Source organism: Rhamphochromis longiceps, linkage group LG18, assembly GCF_057381845.1.
Source record: "Rhamphochromis longiceps isolate RC_006_pf linkage group LG18, R_longiceps_female_GT1.1, whole genome shotgun sequence".
NCBI classification, from domain to species: domain Eukaryota; kingdom Metazoa; phylum Chordata; class Actinopteri; order Cichliformes; family Cichlidae; genus Rhamphochromis; species Rhamphochromis longiceps.
Window position 1 is genome coordinate 11,209,482 of NC_140574.1, and position 19,195 is coordinate 11,228,676.

The following is a 19,195-nucleotide window of genomic DNA, read 5'->3' on the forward strand; positions in this document are numbered from 1 at the left end:
TCACTGTCTGTGTCTGGGAATTAATGCTTGTGTAACTGGGAGCTCGCACACCTTTTTCCAGGTGGAAAAGCAATCATCACTGCTGAAAGGTATATACACTTTTTAGAGCAACATAAAGCTCCCATCCAGATGACGTCCTCTTTCAGGGAAAGCTTTGCATATTTCAGACTATGCTAATCTGATTACTGCCTTAGTAGGAGAAAAGTCCAGGTGCTGACCTGGCCTGCCTGTATATCAGACTTTTCACCAATGAAAAGCATTATAAGCATGATGAAATGAAAAGTAAAAACAAAGAAGAAGACCTGGAATTTTTGAGCAGCTAGAGTCATATATCAGACACGAACCAGACGACATTCATCTCTCAAAAGTCCTACAACTGGTCTCCAAATTTTTCCCAGAGGGATACAACTGTTGTTAAAAGTAGTGGTTAAAATCATGGTTTTATAAGATCTCCAAATCTAAAATAGTCTAATGAAATTTTGCATTGATGGAAAAAAATCACTTCTGTGAAAATAAGATAATACTAAGGGCCTATAGTCCCTTAGTATCTGTATACTCAGTATACTGTTATCAGTATACTGAGTATACAGATACTAAGGGCCTATAGTCCCTTAGTATCTGTATACTCAGTATACTGTTATCAGTATACTGATTAAGTAATCTGTGGTTTAGTTTGATTGCACACATTGATTACGTCGTAAACAAACATCTTTAAAGGGTGACCACTCCGGTACTGTTACCAGGGCAACATGTGACCCGTGCTACACACCAACCTCAACATGCCCTTTAAACCACAAACAACACTTACATTTACGTTACATGTACGTTCACTAATACTTCTAACAGGTTTAACTAGACTACTGCAGAGTGAATTTACTGCGTTAATGTGCATGTATACACCGCAGACATGCGATTATCATACGTCCCTGATTAAAATTCTCGATTAAATCAATAAAGCACAATTTAACTTGGTTCTGGATTTTATAAGACTATTTTATAACATGTTTTTCCTTCCCCGTACGTCTATTTCAGTGTCCACACATTATAACTCGTTTACTGTACCATAATCGCATCAGTTGCCAGACCACGAGTGCGCGCAACAGAGGGCTGTGCACTCGCGCGTTCAAGTATTTGTACCCACATGCTCGCTGAGCTCAGTCAGCGTTTGACTCAGTAGTGGCAGAAGGGATCCAGGATTTCCACTTGTTAGTAAACTCCACGATACCGAAATCAAGTGCATCCCTTCAGCCAACATGTCAAAGTTGGATCAGATCCTTATCCTCGACCCTCCGTCTGACCTCAAATTTAAAGGTATGTGAATGAAATATTATTTATTTACTTGTTGTCGTGTCAAATGTCCAGCGAGTAGTAGTGGTAGTGGTGGTGGTGAAGCAATGATTTCACACTCCCTCAAGCGAATTTCGTTGCTAGCAAGCTAGCTAGCATTCACCGCCATTTTAAGTTAGCCAGGGAGCCGGACGGGCCGCTGCAGCCTGGCGCTATAGTGACGTGGATAGCCGGGCAGGCGTGCACCCAGGTGGCCTGCTATTCAGTACCAGCTTACTGACAGTACCAGGCAAAGAGCTGGAAGGATGTGGCTGTCAGTGACTGCTTAAAAAAAGGAAAGTTAAAGTCTACACGTTAAGAAGCATGTTTGTGTATGTCTTCACTTTTAATATCAGCTACTATGCTGTTGCTAGTTGTGTTAGCAGGAGTAAACTGTTGTTTCTTGTGGCTTAGGCTATTCCCTGGAAAGAAATTAATTTCAGAATGAAAAATCCAGCGTTCATCTTGATGCACCTGTGGCAGGAACTTGTGAAGCCAGTTAAAGTGACTGACAGTTGGAATGACAAACTTGGTTAGCTAACGTGAACTGTAACAACATGGATAGTTTATTTTTTTTAATAGCAACACCGGGCTAACGTTAGTTCAGTTGACCTAAACCTATTAGCTAGATATTGGCTAATTTTAAGCGTGTGTTCGCATCCTGGGCAAAACAGGACGGCACATTCATGGGAAAGCAGGGTGCTTCGCGCATTCAGCACTGATTGCTTTTCCTGGTAGTGATAACGTCCAGTGATGTGTCAGTTAACCGTTGGCTAACGATAGCTTGGCTAGCCAGCTAATGCCAAAGTTGATGTGTAGCTGTGTAGTTGTATAACCGTGTTGTTTTGCGTCTGACAGACCTGAAGAGACCCATATCACATTTTTTAAAAGTCCTAGATAGAACATAACTTTTGGTCATTTGTGAGTCCAACTGTTGCTCTTGTGGGCAAGTGGATGAAGTGGCAGTAAACGGCGCTGATTTCAATGAAGCTAGCCCTCCCAGGCCATGGGTGACACAACAATCTCCACAGTTGGACTATTTATCCTCATCATTATTCATTTTGACCCAAAATTCCGCACAGCACTTCTCGTATTTGTCCCAGTTACCAAGCTCTGTGCCTGCTGGAAGCATTTTTGCGAACTAGACCGTTATTTCTCTTTCTGTTGAATGTACCACTGTCCTGGACGAGGTTATAAGAGGACACTGGTGTTTGGACAAGGTGTGAATTGATACTGGTTGTAGTCTGACAGGATCATTAGGAAGGACACAAGCTCACATTCCAGACCCGCTGTGTCTGTGGGTGGGGTGTAATAATTAGAATGTTTTGGTGATGAGGTGTCCAGGGTGAAACTAAAAATTATTAGTTTCACCCTGGACATTATTATTTTGCCTGTATTTGACGATGACACAGGTGAAATAAAGGCGCACCCCCCCCCCCCCCCATGTTAAAACTCTGAAACTTATAAAATTTGTGTACATTGATTAAAATCCAGGAATGTTTTTATCATGCAAGGTGCAACAGAAAGTGCGATGGTGAATGGAGCCTTTTCCAACAGGCTGACATTGTAATTGGACAGGGGTATGGATGTAAATCAGTAAAAACTTGCTCTGGCTTAAGTTGAAAGACATCTGGAAAAGGTAGTAACCATTTGATTAAACTCACATTTGTTATGTCATAATAACAGCATCAAACAACAGGTTAATGGTGCTATTATGATAAAATTCTTCAATCATATGGTTGGAAAGCCACCAATAGTCTTATTTGTCTCGGACAGGTTGTTTTTTGGGAGCAACGAGGTAAACCAGAATAAATATATGAAACTTTCTCCAGCTGAACGTTAAAATTTCATGGGTATTTAGCCTGATGGTAGACACATGGTTCGTCATAATCTGATTATGGACCTCTACTTTTTACCCGATTAAGAAATTCTACTCTAATTTGACTTATTCCTGTTACTGATCAGTCACACGGTTTACATTTTCCCTCATCAGATTAAACTTTTGGCTTTTTATATTCTGGATTGGACGCAAAGCTAAATTGCATCAGTATGATGCTGTTCATACTGATCATTGTTTACTGATCCTCATTGACTCGTTTTGTTCTTTAGCACAGAGGCCAAAATGTTTAATCCACTGCACATGTAAGAAAATCCCAATTTCTGGGTCATAAACCACATTCTAACAATTTGATATAAAATGTAAATTATAATGAAAATATGTTTATGTCCTAGCAGTAGAACCTGGAAGCATATTGTATGTTGTATATCAGGGTTTTGGTTGTATCAAAATAGTCCTTTTGTAGGGACTACACATGTTTATGACTCTGTCTTACTTAACAAAAGTCTGTGAACCTTCCTGTTATTTATGACTATCTAATAAACAAAAGTGTATTTTATGCTGTGGTAAATTAAACCCTAACTTAGAACATGTATGATAATTCCAGTATAGTGGCCCATTTGCTTTCATACAAACCAGAGTTTTGTCATACTTTTAACCGGTCGTGTTTAGAGACTCAAGTCTTTATACCTGTTAAGCCCTTTGGCCACTTAACCTGTTATTGAACCAGCATCATATTAAATCTTACATTGGAGGGGGGACCTCTAATCCCAAGTACTAAATCCCTAAAGAATGCATCACTTAAATTTGGGAGCTGTCCCCCCCACCCTTGTTTTTGTGTTTTGTTTTGTTTTTACATTTTTGTATGGCCCACATTTAAGTGGCTTCGGTTTTTCATGTGAAGAAGCAATCTGAGGAGAAGGACGATGACCACAGCTTCTTTACCTTCACAGAGACAGAGCTAAATCGGTCTGCATGTATTGGAAAGCTGGACTGTTTTAGAGCCTCTGCTGGGACTCCTCCAGCAAGCTAGAGGGGGCAGCCCTCCTTTCCTTGGTTGGTATTTTTAGAGCAGGACTGGCCTGGGGGGACCCTAACTCAGCATACGTGCAACAAGATGAGAGAGGTGCTGCTAATGCTGCTTGAGAAAAGGTGGCATCTTAGTGTTGGGCAGTGGATGCAAGCTGCAGTATGTGGGTGGGATATCTGATGCACACAACTGTTTTCCAGTTTTAGGCTTTGGTGTAGTAGTGATCATTGTGTAAAACGCACGGAAGGTAGAAATATTTTGGGCTCAGTTAATTTCGAGCTTATAGAAGCAGTTACTCATCTGTGCTAGTTTTCTGTTTAGGTCTATAAAATTAAAAAAAAGTCATGGTTTTTACCTAGTCTTTCCAGCATCATAGTGCAAAAGCTAGTATAGCATAGTGCTGAAGCTATAATAGACATTGTTTCTGGTTCTCATACTACTACAGGTAGGCTCTGTTTAGAACAACCTGGTATTGTTCTGTCAGGAAGCAAGTCATTCTTTATAACTCATCTGTGTAGCAAGAACAAAGATCCTCGAAGTACACGCCATTAACAATGAGGTTTTTCAAGTTTGTATGAAGGCATTTTGTGACTCACCTGTGATTTTTGAAAAGCAAAAAAAAGCCCCAGTAGGCACACAAGTGTACATTCTGGTATTAGCTGGGTGGAGCCATTCTGCTCTGGTCACGCATTCCTTCTTATCTTTCAGAGCATGAATCAAGGCTAAATGCTGACTTTGAACTCCAGAAATAAAGCCAACCTTTAGAACTTGTGGAAGTAGAAAGAATATTTCTGTTTCTTGGTTTGTTCTGATATTTTTAGAAGTGTTAAAAAAAAAATGCAGATATGGGGGAACTAGTTTGGATACCTATGTAAAATTTTTGTACTAGTAATTTAAATGATGAAAAAGGTGTATTTCAAATTTTGAAGCCTGGCAGCTATTGGGTAACAGGTTTTATTTATTGGTAATATATGACTCATTTAATATGTTAGGTTAGGTTGTTACCTAGGAAACCGTAACCTGGACCCGAGACCACCGTCAGCTTCAAAGTAATACACAACAAGCAGTTTGGTCCTTGTCTGGATGCAAGTTTGCAACTTGTAAAGCACAAGTTGTTAGCCAATGACCGTGCGGCATTAGATCCACCCTCCATCATTATGGCCAGGCTCAAAACGCCAAAATCATCTGCTGAAAATCCTGAACTTGAAGCTCCATAAACGCTTTACTACATCACTGTAGTAAAGCGCATCTTTTATACTTTTTGCATGCATGAAGATGTACACCTGTTAACAGAGCCCATAAAAATATTAAGTTGTAGCTGTGTCTAAATTCACAAATTTGGATATTTTGACATATGTTACATCAGAATAATCATATGAGCTTGCAAATTATCTGGCAGGTAAACTCTATAAACATGATTTATAACATCCATGCTGTGCTCCCAGCTAACCAAACATCATGAGACATTGTCCAAACTCCCAGCCTAATTGCGCTGATCGAGTTTGGGGTACCTCTGACTTGGCAAGAAGTGTGTTGTTGTTTTGTTTGTTTGTTTTTTTTGTTGTTTTTTTGTTTTTTCCAACATGATATGTTCAATCCGTGCTCGATAGTGCTGACCGTGGTTAAGGACCTAATTTAAAGCCAGTGGTGTCACAAGATGGTGGGCTGTTGTGCAACTTTTGATCTCCTGATACGTAACCAGTCAGCATCATCATGGGATGTCTATATGAAATTAGCTGTTTTGGAGACATGAAGGGTAATTGATTCAGGTGATCACTTGAGCGACATACAGGAAAAAGAGGTAATCTTTGATATCCCAAGCGAAACTGTGCTTTCATAGGTCGTTCCACCCCACCATCTGTATTGGATAGGCTATACAGTTATTAAAAAGAACAAAAAATAAGTAAAGATTCTTATTTTAACATCCCCAAATAGTGAAACTTGGTGTCTTTCTCTCAAAGTTTCTTTGCCGTAACCTTGTATGTAACCTGACGTGCACCTCCTGAGAAATGTAACTACATGTTGGGTCGACACAGCCCGCAACGTTAGTTGGACATAGGACATAGATTTCTCGCGGAAGTCTAAATTAAGCTCATGTCTTCATAAAGCCTATGTTATAACGAGGGATGTACAGATGACTCATCCTTGTTGACTGCCATCAGTTTATCGATTAGGTGTGAAAAGGAGCAGGAAGCCTAAAAACCTGTTTATTCAAGTAATAAAAATGATATGAAGATGTGCAATTCTCTAGCAAAAAGAGGGATTTAAAAAAACAAACAAAAAAACTTGCATCAAAATCTGTACAGAGTTTCACAGCTGATGGATTTCTAGTTGTTGTACTTGTGGCAAAAACTACCCTACAGTGTAGCCTCAAGCCAAGAAACCTGCTATTCAATAAGGCTTCTTAATCATGTTGTTGTAATTGAGTTACATGTCAGTATTTTTCAGCTAATCCTTTTTAAATGTCTTTTTGAAGCTTGGCGCCAAAACGCAGCATGCCTCTCTGTCTTCCAGGGAGGAGGTGTAACCTGAAATATTGAATTTCTGAACTGCTGTGTAAACATGTAGCCATCTTCTTCAGTATTGTGGCATTTTTTTAATCTAGCAGACTTACTGGGGGGAATAAAAGCTTAATTCTAGGAGTTTCAGTCATCTAGGGCTGCTCAATTAATCGAATTTTAATCACGATTACGATCTGGGCTTTCAACGATCATTAAAAATGACTGAGCCGATTATTAGCCCCTCCCTCATTTATCCGCGACACCTTAAAGGCCGGTCCGTGAAAATATTGTCGGGCATAAACCGGTCCGTGGTGCAAAAAAGGTTGGAGACCGCTGATTAAGAGGACCCGAGGGAAGCTCGGAAAGCTAAGCAGAAGTTATTTGGAGAGGAGAGTGACTGCCGTTGGTTGAAAAGAGTTTAAAAAAAACAACAAAAAACTTCAGTGGTGTTGCACACTATTTTATATTATTTTTTAAAAGTCATTGTTAACCCTTTAAAGCCGGTCAGAGCAGCACGCTCCGTTTTGCGTAACTATTTTTAAATCCCTGTAGAACCTGAACCGTGTAAGCTAGCGCAATAATTTGTTTTGCATATGAAACCGGAGGAGTTGTACTTACATCTGATGCCATCAGCTTGTCCTCGGTCACGGTTTCGTTCCACATATAGCTTTGCAAAAATTGCATAAAAAGCGCTTGCAGGAACAAAAACATAATATTCCAGAAACACGCTTTGCCGTTCCTATCAGCTGTTCGTAACACTTCCCACAGTGAAATGATGCACATGCTGTTTTCTTTGCAAATTTGCATCATAGGATTGTTTTTTGTTTTTCCTGCAGTATATAAAAATTGCTGTATCTCCAAAATAAAACTATGAAGACACTCAAAATAAATTTCCTGTGGTGGGAAACTATTTTTTGCAACTTTATTGTATTTAAAGTTTTGAGGGATAAACCTCTTAAATTTCTCCAAGTAGAAATATATGTAAATAAAACAAAAGCGATTTTCAATTTTTTTTGTAGTTTATTGCACTTTTTTGCAATTTATGTAATTACTATGGACTTAATGCATACATATTATTAAAATATGGGCTATAACAGTTGTATTGATGTATAGCAACTTGAAATGCTCCCACAAATGGCACTACAGCATGTAAAAAAAAAAAAAAAATAATATAATCTCTGGTGGACTTGGTTCTATGGTAGGTCTTAAAGGGTTAAATAAATATCGTCAAATAATCGTGATCTCAATTTCAGTGAAAATAATCGTGATTATCATTTTTGCCATAATCGAGCAGCCCTACAGTCATCTGTGAAGTTTTCAGAATTTTGGATTTGAACCATACACCAGTGTTGGAGACTGTGCTCTGAAATACAAAGCTAACGCTGCTTTTTTTTTTTTTTTTTTTTTTTGTGTGTTGTTTTCCAGGCCCTTTTACAGATGTAGTCACCACCAACCTCAAACTGAGGAACCCTTCTGACAGAAGAGTGTGTTTCAAAGTGAAAACGACAGCGCCACGTAGGTACTGCGTACGGCCAAACAGCGGCGTTATCGATCCTGGATCAAGCGTCAACATCTCTGGTAAGTTTTTATTTGTTAACTGTCTTTTTGCCGCCCATTTGAACATGTAGATTCGGACTGAGTGTTAGCGAATAAAGGAAATGTTCAGTCATAGGTCAACAAGTTGGAGATTTCAGTTAGGGGGGAAAAAAGTCCAAGTGACCTATGCTGTTTTTACAATGATTTCTGTATGATGTTTTTCTCATGACCCTTAAGGCCACAAGCAATGAAGTTGTTCTGTGTACAACAAGAGTTCCTTTAGCTTTAATTTCTTCAGGCTTTATCGTCTTCTCTGTCTACCTTTTGAAGTAGATCAAGTTGTGCCAGAGACCTTATCTCAGCAGTTTTCCTTTAAGCAAGTTAACCTATCTAAGATGCTATACATTACTATATCTTTTGAATGCTGGTTTATCTTATGTTTGCTGATGACATTAAGGTAGCTTGGGTACCATCAGTTTGTTGTGTTTAGGCTCCACAATTGTCCATTCAGGGTGGCCACTGGGGCCTAACAGAAATATTGGAGTTGAGATAAAGCAAAACTTCTTATAATGAGGAATATTAACAGAACACATCTGAAAGCAACCCATATCAGCATCTTAATTGAAGTAATACATTACTCTGATTAGTGGTTATAATTTCATCTTTTTTGGTATGTAAATTTGGCTGCAGGCAAAATGGGGTTTATTGGGCCAGATTAGTTTCAATTTGGCTGGTTATTAAGATTCATTAGTCATTTTAAAGACAGTTGCCTGCATTGTCTACAAGCACTGTTTCAACTCACTGCAGTGAAAGGGGAAAATGGGTTGCTTGTTTTTAAAACGGTGACCCTTTTCCTCCAGCAGGTTTAGCAACTTAAAGTTATTTGAGCTCCAGCGTGCTCAGCATTACTACATGTGAATGTCTGTAGAAACGTCTCAAAGCACTTTTGCACCATAGTCCTGGTAATGTTTATTGTGCTTTTAAATTCCATAATGGTTAAATGCACTGCTTCTGTTTGTTCTTTGCAAACATTGCCAGTTTAGTGTATGACAAATGGCATTATTTCAATGTTTGTGTGCAGAAATATCCACACATTAAAGTTTCAGAGGGCTTTATTTCTTTGATGCTTTTAGTGAACAATGACATTGCGAGCTTGTATTGAATTAAGTTGGAAAATGAATGACATCCTCTTGAAACTCAATAGATCCTTTAATGAGCCTATTTAAGAAGGGAGGGAGGATGCCAAAATGGATCTCTTGTGAATGTCTGACTCGCTGAAGTGTGTATTAATTTAATTCAGGCAATCAGGTTTTTAGGAGCTACGAAAGTTAGATTCTTATTGGTCCTTCAGTGTCATTGGGGAGGTACCCGTTTGGTCTCACACAATCACATTAAAGTACAATAAGGACTCCTTCAGAAGATGGTGTGCCCCCCTGGTCTTAACAGCATGAAGTACAAAGGAACACTGAGAAGGTCTAAAGATGCTTTGGAACAATCATCCTCCAAAGTACCTTGAAAAACTGTAAATTTACCTTTTTGTTAAAAAAAAAAAAAAAAAAGGAATCTATTTTTAATAAAAGTTGAGTAAAGAGGAAAAAAATCACTGATAAATTTAAAAAAACATGCTGTAAAAACAATGCCTCGGACGTTTTCACAGGTCATTTCTGGTGTTTAGTATGCTGACTGTTTATGCGATCTGTTTTCTGTGTATAGATGTGCTTTTATTCAAACAGTTCTCATTGATCATTTCTGTTTTACAGTCATGCTACAGCCCTTTGACTATGACCCCAATGAGAAAAGTAAACACAAATTCATGGTGCAGACTATTTTCGCCCCGCCAAACGTCACCGACATGGAATCATTGGTAAGTGACTGGGATTTACTTTTGAACCCATTATTTTGCTTCTAATGTTGCAGCGAATAACACAGAGGTGTACCTTTGGTTACGTAGCTCCGAAGTCATTTAAATGTGTCAAAGTGGAAGCATGACTATAGTATTTGCACAAACAAAACGGTAAACCTTACTAGTTAAAATCTGTTGAACTGAATAGTTTTTAATACTTATTGAATTCTTTCACATAAAACAGTTGATCAGCTTAAAAAAAATCCCCATTTAAATGTTTTGTCTTTCTTCCACATTTCCTTTTATATGTAAAAACAAACATTACTGTTCGGTCTTTATTGGTAAAAGGAGCCCTATGCATTCCAGTATCACATGCACATGACTTGTGCTTTAAAATATTAACTTGATTGACTCAATGAAAACATTTCATGTATGATATTTGATAGTAGAAAGTCTTTTACTGTTAAACTTTAAGTTGAAGGGTTATCATCATCTGCCGAGTTAATTTCCTTACTCTGAAGCATTTTCCAGTTATCCACCAGGGGACAGCAGAGACTCGGTCAGCCAGTAAAACCTGTACATACCTTGTCATTGTATTCATGAACGGACTTGTTTTGAATGAGGTTTAAAATTTAGGAAGTATAGTATAGACAAACCGAGGTCTGACTGGTGCTGATGTATAAAATGGAGTCTCATGTTGTGACTTAATCTTTTGTTTCTTTTCTATTTTATCGTCTGTACTATACTTTTCTACTTTATTTCTTTATAAATTCAGAGTCTGGGTGGTGCCATTTTGAAATATGTTGAAAATAGTTCAAATAAACAGAAATAAAAGGAAATGAAGCTGCGCCTGTGTTATATAGATTTTAAGGCTAAATTGCTTGTACATACAATGTGAAGTAGTTGGCACAGTTTTAATATGTGCATGTGTGAACAGAATCTAATCTGCTAGAAGTTCAAGTTGATGAATAACATGCTTTCATTTGCTTTTAAATCCTCACTAGTGGAAAGATGCAAAGCCAGATGATCTCATGGACTCCAAGCTGAGATGTGTCTTTGAGCTGCCATCTGAAAATGATAAAGTGGTAAGGTGCAATGATCAGAGTCCCTCCTTGAACTGGATATGCGCTACTAAAAACTCTAGAAAAATAAAAATTGTCTGGCATAGTTTTAGCATGACATTCCTGTGTCGAGAGCAGAGTGTAAGATCTCTGCAGCATCTTGCAGCTAAAACAATGTTCAGCAACTAGGTGCAGTTAGAATAGCAGTGTGATGATTTACAGGCTGAGACACTGCCCATGGAGCAGTGGTTCTATATGCTTCTGAAACTATGTCAGGTTGGTAAAGAGGATGAAGCTTAAATGGGTCAGATTAGGGCTGTGCGATATGACCAAAATCTCATATCCCGATATAAGACATCTATCGTCCCGATAACGATATAAATCACAAAAATTTAAAATTTTCTGTGAATCTCAGGCAGCTCGACTTGCGTGAAGTGTTTCCAGCTGCGCGTCATGTACCTGGAGTCGAGTGTTTTTAACGATGTATGAAACGAGGCATTTTTAGACATAAGTTGTAACGGCCGCCGTTTTCTTTGTAAGTATTTATTACACGGTGTGCTGCGGGGAAAAGCCTGTTCTAATGTTTGAGTCTAAGGTTTATTTTTTTAGCACCTGACGGCTCTTTTCTTGCTTCTCATCCGTAAATACTCTGCATACTCTTTCACGTGGTTCAGTTTATTTTGAAAAGTCTTAACAGGATCTTGAGCTTTATTGTGAAAGGTTTACGTAGAAAATAAACACGCAGACACGCGATGGTTTTACCCTTATTGTTGCTAACGACAATGCATAAAAACAGGCGCTTGTTCGTCAGTAGTGTGGTTATATTAATTATACGAGAACTTTAAGAAATTAATATAGCCACTACAGTGACCATCAAAACGATGAGAAAATATTGCCGTAAACAGTTTATTTGTGACACCATGAAACAAACGATAGCGTAAAATGAAACGATAGACGTTTTTATATCGTCATCCGATATCTATCGAACAGCCCTAGGTCAGATCAATACTGCAACGTAGCCAGAAAACCAAAAAACTGCGAGTGAACGGATTCTGATTATCTGACTGATAGCAGGCTTTACTTTTTCACAGCTAATCAGTGTTGACTGATTAAATAAGTTATATTTTGTAGGACCAGTGTTGCTTAGGATAATTTTTCTATTTCCAGCAGCTGACTGTGAACTGTGTGTAAGTAGGAGCACATTTCCCTCATCTTAATAGGACATACCCCGTGATATACAATATCAGGGTTAAGTTCCTAATCCAAGATATGCAAATCTGAGTAGGATTCACTCTTATTATGGGGACCACTGAAGTAGAAACTAGATGATACTTTCCTCTTATTTATGTCAGGACATCAGTATGTGTCACTTTGAATCATAACCTTTTTTAGATCAAAGACCTGGCCTTAATTTGATCAGTCTCATGTACTGCAGCGGTTGTTTTTATCTAGACCTGGTCTGATGTGGTTTGGATCGAGGAAAATGGGCTATAAAGACTATAAATCCTAAATTGTGCTATAAATAATCAGTTTTTCCACTTGTTTTAATCAAATTCAGGTTTCATAAGTGTAAATGTTACGCATTAAACTTAGATTTGGTCTCATTGTTGTCTGGATGGAGATGAAATTTTCGTGTGTGTGTGTGCGTGTGCGTGTATTTTTTTTTTTTTTTTTTTTTTTTTTAATTAAAAAAGCACAGACAGTAATGCTTCATGATGGGATACCTGTTACAAGACCCCTGCTCAAAAGTGAGATCTCTCCCTGTACTATTCAGCAAAAAACAAAAAGCTTTTAACTTTTTGTCTCTGAGAAGTTATTTGTAAAAGTAGCCATAGCTGAAATCTCTGTGCACGCAGTTATGTTTATATCGTGATATTTACTCGGATGATATTCGCAGTTTTAAATGCCCTGAATGTCTTATTTTTCTCTCGTCGTGTACTCTCAGGCACTACTACATGATACTGAACAAGCATCTGGCATCTGTAGGACTTGTACTCTCTGTTCCACAAGTTCTTTTTGTAGCTGAAGGGAGTTCTTTATGAATGAATTGAGGACCGATCAGGCCACGTGCCTCCTGGATTGTACTGTGTGAGTGTTTAAAATATGGAACCTATTCACAGAGTACCGAAGGTCATCTTCTGCTTACAGGAACATGTTAGCGTGGGTCATGCCAGCCTTGTGTCAATGAAAATATCCCTAAACTATTTATTGAAAACTTGGGAAATCTGTGCTGCTTAACACATAAAAGTAATCAGAACCTGAAGTCTCTCCTAAAATACATTAATTAATACATTAATTGTGTTGTGCTCTATTGCCAGTTTTCCAAACTTTGAAAAATTCATTTTGTTGCCCAGATCAGTGAAACCACCGACTGTTATGTAAATGTACCTTCTGGTAGCTCCAGGTGTTGGCAGTGACGGCAGTTGTGTGCACCATGTATCAGGGTGTAGCAGGTCGCACAAAGAGAAAGACACAGCAACGTGTTTTACTGTCACACCTCTCTACTTAAATAAAGACCAAAGGGACATGTGTAAGCAATACTGACGTTCCTGAGCATAGGAGAAATGTTATATGTAAATGTTTAATTACTAGATGTATATTTTTTTTTTTTAGCATGCATCAAATTCTTGTGGCCCACAGGAATCGTGGCTCGTCAGTGCGTTTTGCATTTCAACAGCTAACTTTGTCTTCGCTGCTGATGTGAAACACTGAATAACAAAGGCAGCTCTAACTTTTTTTGTAAGGTGAGAAAAGGTGAAAGCTTTAATGAAAAAGATGTTAGTGTAGCTTAGTGCCTCCACTGTATGTCCTAATAATTTAAAGAGAAGTTCAGACTTTTTGTTTTTGTTACAGAGTTACCTAGGTTAGTTAGGTTTTGTGTGTGTGTGGTCCCCCAATATATAAGTAACTCCTCTGCAGGCTCACATTAGGTCATTTTTAAGACTTAAAAAAATAAATTCAGTTTGTGTACGATCAGTCATCCTTGTTTTCATTGCTTATCTGAGCCTTAGTAGGCCTCGTTATAAATGCCTGACTTGTGGGAGCGATATGATGTCCAGAGGGTTTTATTTGTTACCCTCCAGGAAGATTTTAATTTTAATGTAGTTTTATTTACTCAAGCTTGAAATATGTTTTTGTTTAACAAATGGCCCAGAATGATCAGGATAAACTTCTATTAAGTACTCAATGCCTTAACTATGTGCTGGCCAATCATCCTCAAGAGCGTAGTCACTCCCTAAAGGTCTGCTTTTGAGCCAGGAAAAACCCAGATCCTGCCCTCGTACTGATTGTCAACGTTCATCTGCTACTATGCAGCACTCTTTTTTTTCCCCTCCACCCCTCATGTTGTCATGCTGTCTGTGCCACTACACAAAGCCACATCCACCATGACTTTTGGAAAGACATGTTTTTTTTCTTTTTGCTTGTCTCTTTCATCTGGCACCATGAGCCTCGGGGCCCTCGAACAAGGCCGCCTTTCTTTTGGCTCATGCGTCCGTCTAGAGGCTAACCTCCATACTTAGCCCAGGGCATACTGGGCCTTACCTCATCCTCTCTTTGTTGGGCAGAATGACGTGGAGGCGACCCGAGCCGCCCCCGTGATGAACTCCGTGAAGGCGGAGTCGTCGGCAGCCGCGGTGCCTATCGCTGCCGGAGCGGACGACGCGGAGATGAAGAAAGTGGTGGAGAAGTGCAAGAGACTGCAAGCTGAGATGAACAAGCTGAGTGAGGAGAACCGGCAATTAAAGGTTGGATATGATTGGTAACTAATTGTAGTCAAACACTTGGATTTTTAATGCTAATGCATTCCACACAGAATAAAACTGAAACAAAGTGTGAATAGGGATTTACTGTCAAATATAATTGTACGAGCCTGTGAGTACACACCAACATCATACTACTCTCTGGTGGTTTTGAGTGTGTTTGTTTCAAACTCCGTAGAGGCTTGTGACAGCAACATGTTTGAATGCAACACAGCATGTTGTGTGGGTGTGTTTTGCTGGGTACTTCTCACCTCTGGCTCTTCCAGAGCGTTGAACTGAGGATGAGAGAGGTTTGTTAGAGCAGTCAGAGTGGAAACATGAATTTTGTGTAGTTGTATGAATGCAGATTTTTATTCTAATGCACGCTTCACAACAACCAGGCAGTGAGAAGGGACAGCTACACTGAGGGCCTAGCAGTCAGTCTCAGCATTAGCAAGGGAAAGACGCGTCCCTCTGCTGGAAAACAGCAGGATGAACGCACCTCTTCTGTTTGAAGAATGCAAGATGATATGCAAAAATCAGTTGAAATAAAAGATTAAAATGTATGGATTTGCATGTTATTGCTCTGTTTGTGGTATAAGCTAGATAAGTGACACAACAGGAATTTTCTGAGGCAAACTGGAAAAGGGAGGGATAGTTTTCAGGGTATTGGACACTCATTTGAACTATTAGATGACTTGTTGGCATGTATGTTGGAGTATGACAGGATGTGCATCTAGTTTGATGCTCTTGTACTTAAAAGTGGGAAAATTACACATTGTCTTCTCCACAGTGAGGTCACAAAGTAAAGAGAAATTTCTCAGTTTTCTGCCAGTTTCAGTTGTCATTAGTGACCTCTCTGCAAATATATAAGAACAGATTTTCAGCATCTGCTCTCTCACTGTGTGAGATGAGGGGAATGGCCTTGGAAAGTGTGTCTTAGAGTACATATGTTAAAAGGCTGAACAAGCTCAAAATGCGCATCCAAGTTGCAAATTTAACTTTTTTGACTTTGGAGATGGTTTTACAGCAGCCCAGCAGGACGCTGGACACCTTTTTTCTCTCTGTTTACATATACAGCATTGTTCCTTCCTTAGTATCACTATGAAATTCTCCAACTCGACTGCTATGTTGGAATATTGTGGTTGCTTATTTCGTAGTCCGTCTCTCAACAATGGGGAGTGAACCATGAGTTTAAGTGCAGTAGTCACTGGGACAGAAAACTGCAAGTCTGGGCTCAAAGTTTGAGAATTTCTGTAAACGTGCTTGTGTTTTACTAATCTTATTACCTTATTCACTCCTCTTCTTTATTTGTTTTCTGTTCTTTACACAGGACGAAGGTTTGAGAATGAGAAAGATGCCCCGCTCAGACCACATGACACCAAACTCGACCAGCCTGCTCGGTCGGGAAGCCAGCGCCGCCTCCCTACCATCCCTCCTCGTTGTCATAGCAGCCATCTTCATCGGATTTTTCATAGGGAAGTTCATCTTGTAGACTGGGAGAAGCATGCCAGCCGTATCCCACGCCTCGGCTCTGGAATTTAAAAAAAAAAAAAGGAAAAAAAAAAAAGAAAAGGAAAAAGGCCTGGAAAAACCGAGAAGTCTTTCTGTTGACTTTTGCCATATCATTGGTAGTGTGGCCTACAGTGAACACATCTGTACAGTATCATTTGAAGGCGCCGCCTTTTTACAATCTCACACAGTTAGTATGCACAGAGTTGAGTGAGGAAAGGCGACAAAAAGCGATTGCCCCCCCCCCCCCCCTTCTTCTTTGTTGTGTTTTTTTTTTTTTTTTTTCTTTTTTTTTTTTTTTTTTTCTTTGCCTGTATAATCCAGATATCCAGTGTGGTGGGACAATGAAAGTTGTATACTATCAGTCAACATGGAAGATGCACCTAGAGTTAACCATGGGCAAGAAGCGCTCAAAAGAATAATATCTCCCCCCCCCCCTCTCCCTCTACTTCTGTTTTTAATAGGAATTGAATGGAATGTTAGGTGTCTTGTAAATGTCGTTTTAAATCCTTTTAAACAAAAAAGGAAAGAACTTCCATCATAAAGACGTTGCTACCTGTTGCTGGATTGCCTCTGAAGTAAAATCTGTTCGGTTTGTAATTTCTTCTACTTGTGTTGGAATGTTCAGGCCCAGCTGGGGATATAGGTGCCTCCTTCTTGTACATTTGTCTTGATCTCACAATACAAATACAGACTTATTATTATTATTGTTATTATTATTATTATTATTATTATTATTGCTACTACTATACAAATCGTATATCCTTCTGAGGCAGTTATTGACTGAAATAACGTTTCCATTCTTAAAGTCCTGTCAAAGGTATTCAACATTGAAAAATAAAAATGAAAAATGTGGTTTTCATAGCTGTCTTTTCCTGCTTGTTGTTGCTGCCAATGTTTTACTTTGTGTTTGTACAATGCAGTACAGTATATGAATTACCCTGCGTTTCTAAATTTGCTTTATATTTCTGCTTCATAGGTATTGCAGTGGATATATATGTATATATTTTGATGTAACCTAGATTGGTCAGATGAATCAAGATGGAAGTTTTGGGCTGTACTTGAGTTAGCGAGGAAGGGATTGTTGTACATTTCTTGTGGTTTGAGCTCCCACAAACTAGGCGCTGTCACTGTCGGTTACGCCAAGGTAATTTTATGCATTTCTGGTACATTATAGTATTCCAGATGAGGGGGGAACATCTGTGGTAAGCTTGTTCCTAAATTTTTTATTTTTATTTTTTTGTTAGCCTGATTGGTAAAATGAGAAAGCGTTCTTTACAAGATGCTGATTATTTTACTTTTTTCTTTTTGCACGGAGTTGAAACCTACAATTATTCTGTTAAAGCACAAAGTGACGTGATTCACTGCAGCATTGGTAAAAGACCACTTTTTTTTTCTCTCTCTCTCTCTCTCCCCCTCTCTCTCTGTTTGGCGCTAGAGAGTTGGAGAATTGCATGTTAGACTTTGGCTGTGTGACTATAGTGTTAAGAGACGAGCTGAAAGTTGCATAATTGTATGCTTGAAGTACAGAGTGGCCCCTTTGAGTGAGACGTTGCTAGTACTGTTTTTGTCTTCATTCTTTATGGTATATATCTCAGAGATTCTCAGACATATTGAATGATTGTATTGCATAGTTGCTGCTCATTTGTCAGCTGCACATCCATGATGTGAATCTCGTTCCACCACATCCCAAAGGTCACTGTTGTTATTGTTACTGTGGTTAAGGTTGCCTTCATTATCAGCTTGAAGCAGTCTGGTCATTCTCCTCTGACACCAACAAGCCATTTTTACCCAGAGAACTGCCGCTCGCTGTACGTTTTTTGTCTTTTCAGACCATTATCTGTAAACTCTAGAAATGGCTGTGTGGGGAAAACCCAGCAACTATGTTCAAAGTTGTAAATCAACTTTCTTCTCCAATCTGGTGCTCTGTTTGAAGTCCAGCAGGTGTTCTTACCCATGCGTTGCTGCTATATGATTGGCTGTAGTAATGACCAATTATACCACCAATTATTTTAAGCTGTGGGTAGCTTCTCCCATCAGCAGCACAATCAACCATATTTATGATTTATTCTTTCAGGTTTGAGCATAGTTAATTTGTTGCTATAACAATACGAACATGTACTGGCTTAAATTGAGCGGTGAGTTGGAACACTCGATATTTGGCTCACAGATGGAGGATGTGGCTAATGTAAGTAATATGTCACGGTGTAATATCACTCGAATTGCGTGTATATGTTTCTATTCAATAGAGCTAAGGTTTTTGTCATCACCTGAATGGATTTTTTTTTTTTTTTTTTTTTTCTCTCCCCATATTTTTTGGGGGGTTAAATCCTTTGTTTTTTCCACCTTACTCATTGCGCACAACAGAAGACCTTATCAAATGTGAGTAAATGCTGCTGCTTCACAGTAACTTTGTACTGAGGATATGTTACAGACCTGATCATATAGGTCTGAGGATAAATTTCGCCTCCATCTGCTCCTTTAAAGCTGCTCAGTGGACAGTTTGTCCTTGGCAACTTCCATGTAAGACTCCCTCGTACATCCACTTTGCAAACCCATAAAACTGGGGCTTTTTAAATGCCCTGCTGGGAACCATAAAGTGTAACAAAGGGATTAACAAAAATATGTTCCCTGTTAAATGTTCAGTAAGCTACAATATACAAAATCTGGCTGTAAGAGCAGTAATGAACACGAAGGAGTATCAAACCTTTGTAATCTCATACATGTATCCAGTTATTGAGACATTTCTTGGAGCCCGTTAAAGCTTCTTTAGCCTGGGAACACTGAGGAAAAACGATGCACTATTAAT

At 38.9% G+C, this 19,195-nt stretch overlaps 1 protein-coding gene across 1 annotated transcript; it reads left to right on the top strand.

The window, feature by feature from the left end:
• The first annotated feature begins 1,123 nt into the window (after positions 1–1,123).
• On the top strand, positions 1,124–17,250 carry LOC146647788 (vesicle-associated membrane protein-associated protein A-like). The gene is made up of 6 exons (XM_085390343.1): positions 1,124–1,311; positions 8,120–8,272; positions 9,991–10,094; positions 11,078–11,158; positions 14,701–14,880; positions 16,208–17,250. The coding sequence occupies exons 1-6, from the start codon at positions 1,254–1,256 to the stop codon at positions 16,367–16,369; spliced, it is 738 nt and encodes a 245-aa protein (XP_085246469.1). The 5' UTR covers positions 1,124–1,253; the 3' UTR covers positions 16,370–17,250.
• The last annotated feature ends 1,945 nt before the right edge of the window (positions 17,251–19,195 follow it).